This window comes from Stegostoma tigrinum, chromosome 3 (assembly GCF_030684315.1).
Source record: "Stegostoma tigrinum isolate sSteTig4 chromosome 3, sSteTig4.hap1, whole genome shotgun sequence".
NCBI lineage: Eukaryota > Metazoa > Chordata > Chondrichthyes > Orectolobiformes > Stegostomatidae > Stegostoma > Stegostoma tigrinum.
The window spans coordinates 83,998,117-84,010,551 of NC_081356.1; the positions used below are offsets into that span (position 1 = coordinate 83,998,117).

Below are 12,435 nucleotides of genomic sequence, written 5' to 3' on the forward strand. Positions count from 1 at the left end.
TACTTCCAAGGTGAGTGATTTGGATGGGAACTTGCAGGTCTGGTATTTCCACGTATCTGTCACACTTGTCCATCAAGATGGAAGCTGCTTTCTAAGGAATTTGCTGAATCCCTGCAATGTATCTTATTGATCCATACTGTTGCTACTGAGCGTTGACAAAAGACAGTAAATATTTCTGGATGTGGTGGTACTCAAGCAAGCTGCTTTGGCCTGAATGGTGTCAAGCTTTGAGTGTTGTTGGAGCTGAACTCAGCTAGACAAGTGGGGGGAATTTCTTCGCAATCCTTACAGGCTTTGAGGAACCAGGTGGATGAGTTACTGGCTGCAGTATAACTGACCTCTGACCTACTCTTGCAGCCATAGCATTTATATGGCTAATCTAAATCAGTTTCTAGTGAACGGCAAACACGAGGAGATTGATAATGGGTGATTGTGACACCATTGAATATTAAGGAACAATGGTTAGATTCTTTCATTGGAGATAATCATTGCCCAGTATTTTCATGGTGCAAATGTTACTTGCCCAAGCATGGATATTGACAAAGACTGCTCGGGCAACTGCTATGTCAAGAACGTTTCTCTCGTATCGCATCTGGAATTCAGCTCTTTTGTTTGTGTTTGAATTAAGGATATAAAGGAGGTCAGGAGCTGAGTAGCTGGCAGAACACAAACTGGGCATCAGTAAGCAGGGTACTGCTGGTAGCATGTTGATCACACTTTCCATAATGTTCCTGATGATCAAGAGTTGCGCCAGTAATTGGCCAAGTAAGATTTGTCCTACATTCTGTGTACAAGACATACCTGAACAATTTTTCCACATCTTCAAGAAGATACCACTGTCATAGTTGTACTGGAACAGTTTGGCTAGGGGTATGGCAAGCCCTGAAGCAGATATCTTCAGTACTATACTGGAATGTCTTCAGGCTCCATATCCTTGACAATAACCAGCTCCTCCAACCATTTCTTGATATCATGTGGAGCGATTCAAATTGGCTAAAGACCAGCATCCATGATGCTGAAGAGATCTCCAGAGGAGGCCGAGATGGATGACCCACTCTGGATGAAGATTGCTGCAAATGCTTCAGCCTTGTCTTATGTGGTAATGTACTAGGCTCCTCATTATTGATATGGTATTTGTGGACAGTCCTCCTCCTCCTCAGAACTGCTTAATTGTTGTCCACCACTATTCATGTCTCAATCTGGTAGGACTGCAGAGCTTAAGCCTGATCAGCTGGTTGTGGAATTACTTAGATGTGTCTATCACCAGCTGCTTATGCTCTTTGGCACACAAGAAGTCCTGTTGTATAACTTCACTAGGTTGACACCTCGTTTTGGGCATGCTTTATGCTGCTCTTGACTGCCCTGCTGAAGTCTTCACTGAGCCAGGGTTAATCTCCTGGCTTGACGGCAATGATGGAACTGGAGATGTGCTCAATTATGAGATTGCAGTTGTTTTGAAGTACAAGTCATTTGCCGCTGATGGCCCCAGCACGACATGAGTGACCAGTCTTGTGTGGTTAGATCTGTTCAAAGTCTAACCCATTTAGGACCCTGACAGAGATAATGGGAACTGCAGATGCTGGAGAATCTGAGATAACAAAGTGTGGAGCTGGATGAACACAGCACGCCAAGCAACATCTTAGGAGCACGAAAGCTGATGTTTCGGGCCTAGACCCTTCATCAGAGATTAGGGAGGGGGAGAGGGTTCCAAAATAAATAGGGAGGGGGGGGTGGGAGGCGGATTGAAGACGAGTAGAGGACAAGATAGATGGAGGGGAGACAGACAGGTTAAAAGGGGTGGGGATGGAGCCAGTAGAGGTGAGTGTAGGTGGGGAGGTAGGGAGGGAATAGGTCAGTCCAGGGAGGGCGGACTGGTCAAGGGGGCAAGCTGAGGTTAGGAGGTGGGAAATGGAGGTGTGGCTTGAGGTGGGAGGAGGGTAGAGGTGAGAGGAAGAACAGGTTAGGGAGGCGGGGACGAACTGGGCTGGTTTTGGGATGCAGTAGGGGGAGGGGAGATTTTGAAGCTTGTGAAATCCACATTGATATCATTGGGCTGCAGGGTTCCCAAGCAGAATATGAATTGCTGTTCCTGCAACCTTCAGGTGGCATCGTTGTGGCACTACAGTAGGCCCAGGATGGACATGCCATCTAAGGAATGGGAGGGGGAGTTAAAATGGTTCGCGACTGGGAGGTGCAGTTGTTTATTGCGAACCGAGTGGAGGTGTTCTGCAAAGCGGTCCCCAAGCCTCCGCTTGGTTTCCCCAATGTAGAGGAGGCCACACTGGGTACAGCAGATGCAGTATAACATATTATCAGATGTGCAGGTGAACATCTGCTTGATGTGGAAAGTCTTCTTGGGGCCTGGGATGGGGATGAGAAAGGAGGTAGGGGGGCAAGTGTCACACTTCCTGTGGTTGCAGGGGAAAGTGCTGGGTTTGGTGGGGTTGGAGGGGAGGATGGAGCGGACAAGGGAGTCACGGAGAGAGTCGTCCCTCCGGAAAGCAGACAAGGGTGGGGATGGAAAAATGTCTTTGGTGGTGGAGTCGGATTGCAGAAGGTGGAAGTGTCGGAGGATGATGCGTTGGATCCGGAAGTTGGTGAGATGGTATGTGAGGACGAGGAGGATTCTGTTTTGGCGGTTATAGCGGGGACGGGGTGTGAGGGATGAGTTGCGGGAAATGCGGGAGACACGATTGAGGGCGTTCTTGACGACTGCAGGGGGCAAGTTGCAGTCCTTGAAGAACGAGGACATCTGGGATGTACAGGAGTAGAATGCCTCATCCTGGGAGTAGATGCGGAGGAGGCGAGGGAATTGGGAACAGAGGATGGCATTTTTGCAGGAAGCTGGGTGGGAGGAAGTGTATTCTAGGTAGCTGTGGGAGTCTGTGGGCTTGAAATGGGTATCGATTTCTAGATGGGGCTTGAAATGGAATTCCTTCGCCTCCGCCACATCTGCCCAGCTCGTCCCCGCCTTCCTAACCTGTTCTTCCTCTCACCTATACCCTCTTCCTACCTCACGCTGCACCTACTAACCTCATCCCTCCCCCTTGACCTGTCCGTCCTCCCCGGATTGACCTATCCCCTCCCTACCTCCCCACCGACACTCACCTCTCCTGGCTCCATTCCTGCCCCTTTAACTTGTCTGTCTCCTCTACACCAATCTTCTCCTCTATCCATCTTCGATCCGCCTCCCGCTCTGTCCCTATTTATTTCAGAACCTTCTCCCCCTCCCCCATTTCTGAAGGGTCTAGGCCCGAAACATCAGCTTTTATGCTCCTAAGATGCTGCTTGGTCGGCTGTGTTCATCTAGCTCTACACTTTGTTATCTAGGACCCTGATCGTGCTGCAGAACTCAACGCAAAGTATTTTCAATGCACAGACAGGTCTTTATCTCCACAAGGACTGTGCAGCAGCCACGCCTACTGATACTGTTCAGGACTGATGCATCTCAGGAGACAAACTGGTGAGGATGAGGTCAAATTTTTTTTCACATAGTTTCCGAGGGAAACTACACAGTTTACCAGCTCTGTCCTTTAGGGTTCGTTCAGCCTAATCTGTACATTTGCTGCTGAGTCCCCTATCCAGAGTACATTCTGCACCTCTGCCATACACTTCAAATATGGGACACTTTCCTTGATCAGTCACGATACAGATAATAACAGCAGGGATGCTAGGATGGAGGTGTTAATGCATGGATGAACAATTTTAAGGTGAAAGGCAAGAGTTGAAAAGGAATTTAGGGAAAGTATTTTTTTCACCCAAGCGGCAGTAGGAATCTGGACTGCACTGCCTCAAAGGTGGGAGGTGGGAATTCGCCTCACAATCTTTAAAAAGTTCTTGGATAAATAAAAGTTTAAATGTCAAAAGGCTATGGATCAAGTGCTGGAATGTAGGGTGGCTGTAGACTTAGAGTAGTCTGTTTGATGTAGGCTCAGTGGGTCGAATGGACTCTTCTAAACTAAACCATTCTAATCAGTGGTGCGGGGGACCACAATGTAAAGGGGACCATGTTGTTTACAGCAAACAGAGTAAAATAACTTGAATGAGGAATGCCTGGTAGATACTAAGTTCTACTGGTTATGCCATCTTTGTCCTGTTGATTGATCCTGTTGGAAAAGGCAATAGAGTTCAGTGACCATCTCTTTATTAAAGCACAGGCACCTCAGTCAGCCATCTTTCTTAGGTTGGAGGCAGAAGTGTTCTCTCAAGCCTCTTGTACGGCCTTCAGATGAGAGCTCCCACTCCACCTCTTAGCTCCGCACATAGTTTTCCCTCAGCGATGTCCGTGATTCATTTCCTGTTTGGGCTAAACTATGACGTTACCAGACTTTCTACTGATGGGCCTTTTCCTTTCTTTACTCTTTCATGGGGTCAGTGTTGCTGGCAAGGTGAATTTTCATTGCTGTTTCTTAATTGCCCTAACGAACTTATTAATCCATGAATGGGAAATCTAAAAGCCAACTGTGCTGTTATGGATTTGGAGTCACGCATCGAACAAATCAGGTTAGGATGGTCGATATGCTTTCCTAAAGGACAAGTGAACTCAATGTGTTTTTATAATAATCAGTTGTAGTGTTCATGGTCACCATTACCGAGATTAACGTTATATTCCAAATTTAACAAATTAAATTTCGCAATTAAGTTGTGAGATTTGAACTACTGTGTCCACAGATATCCCCATGGACCTCGAGATTATAGTCTAGTGGGATTATGACTCTGTAACAGTCTCCCTGATGGCTTCCAAATTCTCTAATCTCCACATAAATGTCCAGCATTCCTGATTCTAAGCCTTTTCAGTCCTTCCACTCATTTTTCACAGAATTCTATATCCAGCACACTGCAATAGCAAAAGGCAAGAAGCACCTTACTGAAAGTTCCAAGTTTACACCAAGCAGTGCAAATAGGGTTCCCTGCCAGTGTTGATGAGTCAGTATATTCTAATACCAAGTGGCAGTGTCATCTGCCAACTCTGAAGGTTTGCAGCACATGCATGGCATGTATATGCTAGCATTTACTCAAGCATGGTGGGCCATGTAGACAGAGCAAAGTAGCAGCCATTTTGACTTTAGACTATTGTGACACTGAAAGCAAAACCAAATTTAAGGCTACAGAACCTAAGCCAAGAAGCACAAGATTACAACCAAGTATAGCAAGTGGAAAAAGACTATGAATCAGGTTGAAAAAAAATTATTCTTCTTGAATACAACAATGCAAATTCTTTTTGGTGACTTTTGTAGAAAACTATGGGCAAGTACTCAGACATATGCAAATGTGTGCATTTCAGATTTGAGTCTCAGAGGGGGCTGTGATGGTACACCCTATACAGAAGTGAGGTACTTCTACAGCAAGTTCCACATTTTGATGTTTAAATAGGCATGCAAATACCAAGCCTCTGTGTAGCCACATTAAGCATTAGTTTTCCTTTTATTCTCCGCAAAAAATCCAGGTCTGTTACATTAAATGGAACACATTCTTTTGAACATTTTATACAATTAAATATACTGATATTTATTGGAATATCTGTGATAATGGCACTCACATCTCAAGCACTGTTTTCAGTTGTTCAAGTTTTGATTTACTTTCTTCTATTTCTGAATCATTATTCTGGCCCAGTTCTGCCAAAAGATGTCTTGCAATATCCAATACTTCCTGAAAAGTCAGTGGAAAATATTTTAGAACCAGCTTCAGTTTGCAACTTCCACACGTACAGACAGACCAAACATCATTTATATATATGTTGCCATCCCTCCCTTTAATAATCCTATTTGTGTTAAACATTTTGTCCAATATTATTTGTCTACATCTTATCAATGATGTTAGCAGGATTGTCCCATTATTGTGATAGCCTATTACTAAACAGTTCTACAATCCAATCAGCAAATGCCTGATTTAAATAAAATTGAATGGATGATTTTACAATTACAATGCAAAATTTGCTCTGAAATGAGCCTAAGAGTTACCCATATTTAAGGCAGCTTACTCTGCCAATCATCTGGAAGAATAATCAGAACAGGTAGAACAGGAATATTTAGGATACCCAATGCTGACAATGTAATTGGAAGTGGGCCAATAATAATTGGATAAGGGTTATATGTTTCTCATTCAATATTTTATTCAAAATGGCTTTTGGCAGATGCTAAAACATTCCTGGAGCTGAAAAATATCACTCAAGTGATTTACAGAAAATAAGCAGGCTAGGCTATCAGACCATTAAACCATACGATGTAGGTGCAAAAGTAGGCCATTTAACCTATTCAGTCTGTTGTGCCATTCAATGAGACTATGGTTGACCCAATAATCCTCAACTCCACTTTCTTAGTTCTTTCCAAAAATTCTCGAATCTCTTACTCAAAATTCTGTCTACCTCAACCCTGAATATAAAGACCCAGTCTCAACAGGCTTCTCTGGCAAAGAATTCCGCAAATTTAATCCGCTCAGCCTTCTGTGGTGAAGAATTCTGCAAATTCAATCCCCTCAGAGTAAGAACGTTCTCCTCGACGATGTTAAATATGTGACCCCTGACTGAATTATGCCCTGTCCCATACGCTCACACAAGGGAGAACAACCTTCCAAAACAGCGCTACTGACATGGCTTGCTTCTTCCGTGATCGTGGTTTCCTGCCCACTATGGTTGACAGGGCCCTCACTCATGCTTCTGACCTGTTCTTTCACATTACTCACAACAGCCTGATCAGGTTCCCCTTGTCCTCACTCTTCATCCACCAGCCTCCCCATTCAAAGGATCATTCTCCACCATTTCAGGCAACTTTAGAGTTTTGGCAAAGATCTGTAGCTCAGGTTGTGGGTGAGATTGATGACTTGCTCACCTAGCTGGCTTGTTTTTGTCAGACATTTTGTCACCATGCGAGGTGACATCATCAGCAGAGCCTCCAATGAAGCAATGCTATTCTACTCCACTTGGAATTTATACTGTCCAGTCCATTATGGTGAGTAGTATCATTTCCGGTTTTCATCTGTATGGGTTTGTATATGGGGTCCAGTTCTGTATGTTTATTGATTGCATTACACATCGAGAACGATACCTCTAGGAATTATCATACGTGTCTATGTTTGGCTACTATGGTTACCTTGTCCCAGTTAAACTGATGGCCTTCATTGTCCGAGTGTACCGATATTAAGTAGAGTTCATCATGCTGTTTTGTTGCTAGTTGATATTCATGTATTCTGGCTAGTTTCCTTCCTGTCTGCCTCGTGCAATGTTTGTTGCAGTCGTTGCATGACATTTTGTAAACCACGTCCATTCTGCACGTTGTGGGAATGGGGTCTTTAATCCTTGTAAGCGTTTGTCGTCGTGTGGCTGTGGTCTTGTGGGCTACCATGGTTCCTAGGGATCTTAGGAGTTTGCTGTCAGTTCTGCGATAGTAGGAACTGCTGATGCTGGAGAATCCGAGATAACAAGAGCTGGATGAACAGGGAAGATCAGAAGAAGGGTCCAGACCCAACACATCAGCTTTCCTGCTCCTCTGATGCTGCCTGGCCTGCTGTGTTCTACATCTTGTTGTCAGTTCTGATATGTTCTTGATGTAGGGCAGTGTGGTCAGTGTGTTAGCACGTACTGTGTTCTCCTGCTGTTGTCTGTTTAGTAGGCATCTGTGGAGGAAGTTGCGGGGATATCCATTTCTAGCGAGGATTTTGTATAAGTGCTCTTCTTCATTCCTGCATAGTTCTGGAGTGTTGCAGTGTGTTCTGGCCCTTTTAAATTGTGTCCTAATGCAGCTTTGTTTGTGGGCGTTGGGGTGCTTGCTGTGGAAGTTCAGGATTTGATCAGCATGGAAGTTAAAGTTCCAACAGGGAATTCCTAAACCTCAATATACAGAAAAGCAACCTATACTGATCAAATCCTCAACTTCCACAGCAACCACCCCAATATCCACAAATGGTTCTCAAGAGAAAACAACTGAGTTTTTCTAGCCTTTTCATACAGCTTATACCCCCTAATCTAGGCAACATCCTGGTAAAGCCTTCTGGACCCTCTCCAAGGTCTCCACATCCTTCCTGTAATGTGGTGACCAGAAAGGAATACAATACTCTAAATGTGGCCGAGACAGATTCTTGTAAAGCTGCAATATGACAGCCTCACTCTTGTACTCAATAGCCTGACCAATAAAGGTATGCATGCCTTTCGCCTTCTTTACCACCCTATCTACTTGCATGGCTACTTCCAGGGTGCTATGGACTTGAACTCCAAGATCCTTCTGTACATCAATGCTGTTCAGAGTCATGCCATTAACTGTATACTTATCCTTTACATTTGATCTCCCGAAGTGCAGCACCTCACACTTATCTAGATTAAATTCCAACTGCCATTTCTCTGTCTATGTCTGTAACTATTTATATCCCACACAACCTTCTATATAATCCACAACTCCACCGACCTTTGTATTATCTACAAACTTAGTAACCCACCTACCCACATATTCGTCCAAGTCATTTATGTATACATAGCACAGTACGGATCCCTGCAGAACAGCACTAATCACAGACCTCCAGCCTAAAAAAACACCTTGCCACCAATACCCACTTGTATTCTTTGGGCAAGCCCATAAATCTTAATCTTCTGAATGAGCCTACCATGAGGGACTTTTTCGAAAGCCTTACTAAAATCCACGTAAACAACATCCACCACTCTACCCTCATCAATTACCTTTGTCATCTCCACAAAAAATTAAATCAAGTTAGTAAGACATGACCTGCCCTGCACAAAACCATACTGACTGTCCCTTACTAGCCATTGCTATTCCAAATATATGTAAATCCTATCCTTAAGAATTCTCTCCAATAGCATCACAACCACCGATGAAAATTTACTGGTCTGTAGTTTTCTGGATTATCCATATTTCCATTCTTGAATAGAAGAACAAAAGCAGCTATTCTGTAGTCCTCCAGAACCTCTCCAGTTGCTAGTGAGGATACAAGGCCCCAGAAATCCCTCCCTTATGTCTCTCAATAACCTAGGGCTAATACATAATGTACATCACAGTGCTCACACCCCTCCATCCCAACTGCCCCGAAGCGAAATTGGAGTTAGAATTAAAACAGATGTAATTAAGCTAACAACACAGTTTATATTGGAAGTGCAAAGCAAACTAGATCTCAGTTCAGTTGAATTAGTGATAATTCAATAACAGGTGAAGTAACTAGAATAATTGAGAGGGAGAGAGGGGCACGAGGGGGCGGGGGGGGGCGCAGTGGGGAGAGAGGGGGGTGTGGTGGGGGGGCCGGTGGGGGGACGAGGGGGGAGGGGGGAGACACAAGAGAGAAAGAGGGTGGGACAGAGACACGAGAGAGAGAGGGAGAGAGTGATAGAGAGACAAGGGAGAAGGACAGACAGGAGTAGATCCTGGAGGAATGCAAAGACAGGAACAGCACATGAGTCAGAGGATGCACGAGAAACATTATCGATGATTTTTCTTCACAGAAGCTGTCAGACTTGCTGAGCTTTTTTCAGCCACGTCTATTTTTGTTCTTAAGCTAGAAACACTAGAACTGAAATAGTCACCTCCAATGCTCGGTAGCATTCTGAGGAGGGAGTATCCGAATCCAACCCAAAGCCTACCAGAAAGTTCTTCAAATTAATGCAAAGCCTCCCACAATTAGATGAAAGGAACTTTGAGGCATTTTTCATTTCTCTTGAAAAGATAACTAAGCAGATAGGGTGACCAAAATAAACCTATACAATGTCTATGTAAAGCCAGTTGATTGGAAGAATTGAAGATGTTTATGTCATCAGTAGTATATTACAAATTATGGGTTGGTGAAAAACACTTTTCTTGATAGATACAAGTTGTTCCCTGATGTTTATGGGCAGACATTGCAGAATATCTACCAGCAGCCTGGGTGACTACTACAGAATTTGAGAGGGCAATGCAAAATAACTTGCGCTGTTGAATGTGAGCATTAAACGTAGAGATATATATACCACACACACCTTGATCAGGTTCTAAGGGAAATAATTCTCATGGAAGGATTTAGAAATATGCTCCATCCACCAGTAGGAACTTGCACAGAACACCACAAAGTTGCAGCAGCAAGACAGGATAGTCCATTCAGACCAGAAAGGGAAGTGATAAAGCATAACATTCTAACAGTTTCCTGATTACTTGCTGTACCTGTATACTAACCTTCTATGATTCATGTACACAACACAGTGCCCTCCGCATCTGAGAATTTATGTTTTCACATTAAAAACTTAGTCTGTTAACCAGCTTTGCATTTTCACCAAATAAATTGTTATAATAAATTTTAAAAGTTGCTGAAGTAACCTGGATGACAGAGCTATTTTAGTTTATTTTAGAAAAGGTACAAGATTGGACAAATCAGAAATGAGGTAAAACATTTAAATTTAAAAAAGGAAAACAAAAAGCGCATCAGAATATTGTCTAAGCATCAAATGTTTGCTTACATTTAAGTGTAACGCATTGAATCCTAGCTGTAGAAAGTAAAAATCAATTACACAGCATGCCTTTTTTTTAAAGATTCGATTAGATTCCCTACAGAGTCTTGTCCACACGCTCATTAGCGTATCAGGTCAGGCAACAAGACGGTTGTGAGGGTGTGGAGTCCACATCCACACTGCTCAATGCTATCAATACAGTTCGGTTTTCTTTTCTGTAATCCCGAATAATGGTACACAAAGAGTGCTATACCTTAAATTATACTCGAAAATTAGTAAGTAAAGACTTGCCTGTAGTTGTTTTGGCTTCTTTAATTTTATTTTTCCAGCTTTATATCCACTGTATTTTTCAAACAATTCAAAAAACCTACAATTTTAATAAAAAGCAGAAAGTTGGGGTGGGGGAAGATGAAAAGAAAAAATATCAAAAGAATATTAAATATATCTTTTCCAAGCTCTCATTAGGAATATTCTGTTTCTGTTTTAACTGTGACAGATATCAAGGCACCAGGATAACATAATCTAGACAGGCAGGTCTGTGATATTTAAATGGGATTTCTTGCTCATTGTTTTGGCAGTGATTCTAAATAAAGCTTCCCGGTAAAATGGAGGGAAGCTGTCTGAAAGTCAGGAAACCTGACAAAATTAAATGCACTCAGCTGTTTTCAGATTGCTGCTGCGGATGTTTTGGTTAGACCATTTGTCACTAGACACACCAATATAGTTTGGAGATGGAGATGAACATGAAGTACATAACAGCTAGTGGCATTCTAGTTGCTTCAGATGCCTTTATCATCTGAATTCGAATGAACAGCCAAAGCAGTAAGCACCTGTTGTGGAGGTGGCTTGAAGTGGGTCACAGAGCATGAAGTAATAAAAACAAAGTGCTGAGGATAATGGAGACCTAAAGTTAAAACAAAAGTCCTGTAGAAACTCAGCAGGTCTTGTAACATTGTGGAGAGAGAAATAAATTTAATATTTTGAATCTGTATTCTTTTCTTTGGAACTAAAGGGCCTGGAAAATGATGGTCTATATACCCTGGACAAAAAAGGGAAAGAGGAGCAAGTGGAACAGAAGATAATAAAATGTGAGGTTGGATGAACACAGCAGGCCAAGCAGCATCTCAGGAGCACAAAAGCTGACGTTTCGGGCCTAGACCCTTCATCAGAGAGGGGGATGGGGAGAGGGAACTGGAATAAAAAGGGAGAGAGGGGGAGGTGGACCGAAGATGGAGAGTAAAGAAGATAGGTGGAGAGAGTAGGTGGGGAGGTAGGGAGGGGATAGGTCAGTCCAGGGAAGGCGGACAGGTCAAGGAGGTGGGATGAGGTTAGTAGGTAGCTGGGGGTGCGGCTTGGGGTGGGAGGAAGGGATGGGTGAGAGGAAGAACCGGTTAGGGAGGCAGAGACAGGTTGGACTGGTTTTGGGATGCAGTGGGTGGGGGGGGGGAAGAGCTGGGCTGGTTGTGTGGTGCAGTGGGGGGAGGGGACGAACTGGGCTGGTTTAGGGATGCAGTAGGGGAAGGGGAGATTTCGAAACTGGTGAAGTCCACATTCATACCATATGGCTGCAGGGTTCCCAGGCGGAATATGAGTTGCTGTTCCTGCAACCTTCGGGTGGCACCATTGTGGCACTGCAGGAGGCCCATGATGGACATGTCATCTAGAAAATGGGAGGGGGAGTGGAAATGGTTTGCGACTGGGAGGTGCAGTTGTCTGTTGCGAACTGAGCAGAGGTGTTCTGCAAAGCGGTCCCCAAGCCTCCGCTTGGTTTCCCCAATGTAGAGGAAGCCGCACCGGGTACAGTGGATGCAGTATACCACATTGGCAGATGTGCAGGTGAACCTCTGCTTAATGTGGAATGTCATCTTGGGGCCTGGGATGGGGGTGAGGGAGGAGGTGTGGGGACAGGTGTAGCATTTCCTGCGGTTGCAGGGGAAGGTGCCGGGTGTGGTGGGGTTGGAGGGCAGTGTGGAGCGAACAAGGGAGTCACGGAGAGAGTGGTCTCTCCGGAAAGCTGACAG

The 12,435-nt window shown here is 44.1% G+C and overlaps 1 protein-coding gene across 17 annotated transcripts in view; it reads right to left on the reverse strand.

The window, feature by feature from the left end:
• The window catches only part of ppip5k2 (diphosphoinositol pentakisphosphate kinase 2), a 249,152-nt gene that overhangs the window by 185,704 nt on the left and 51,013 nt on the right, over positions 1-12,435 (reverse strand). For all 17 annotated transcript variants that reach the window (XM_059644714.1, XM_048527822.2, XM_059644712.1 and 14 more), the window contains 2 exons: positions 10,706-10,781; positions 5,540-5,649 (listed from right to left, as the gene is read on the reverse strand). In XM_059644714.1, coding sequence (XP_059500697.1) covers positions 5,540-5,649; positions 10,706-10,781 — 186 coding nt within the window. The remainder of the gene's footprint in view (positions 1-5,539; positions 5,650-10,705; positions 10,782-12,435) is intronic.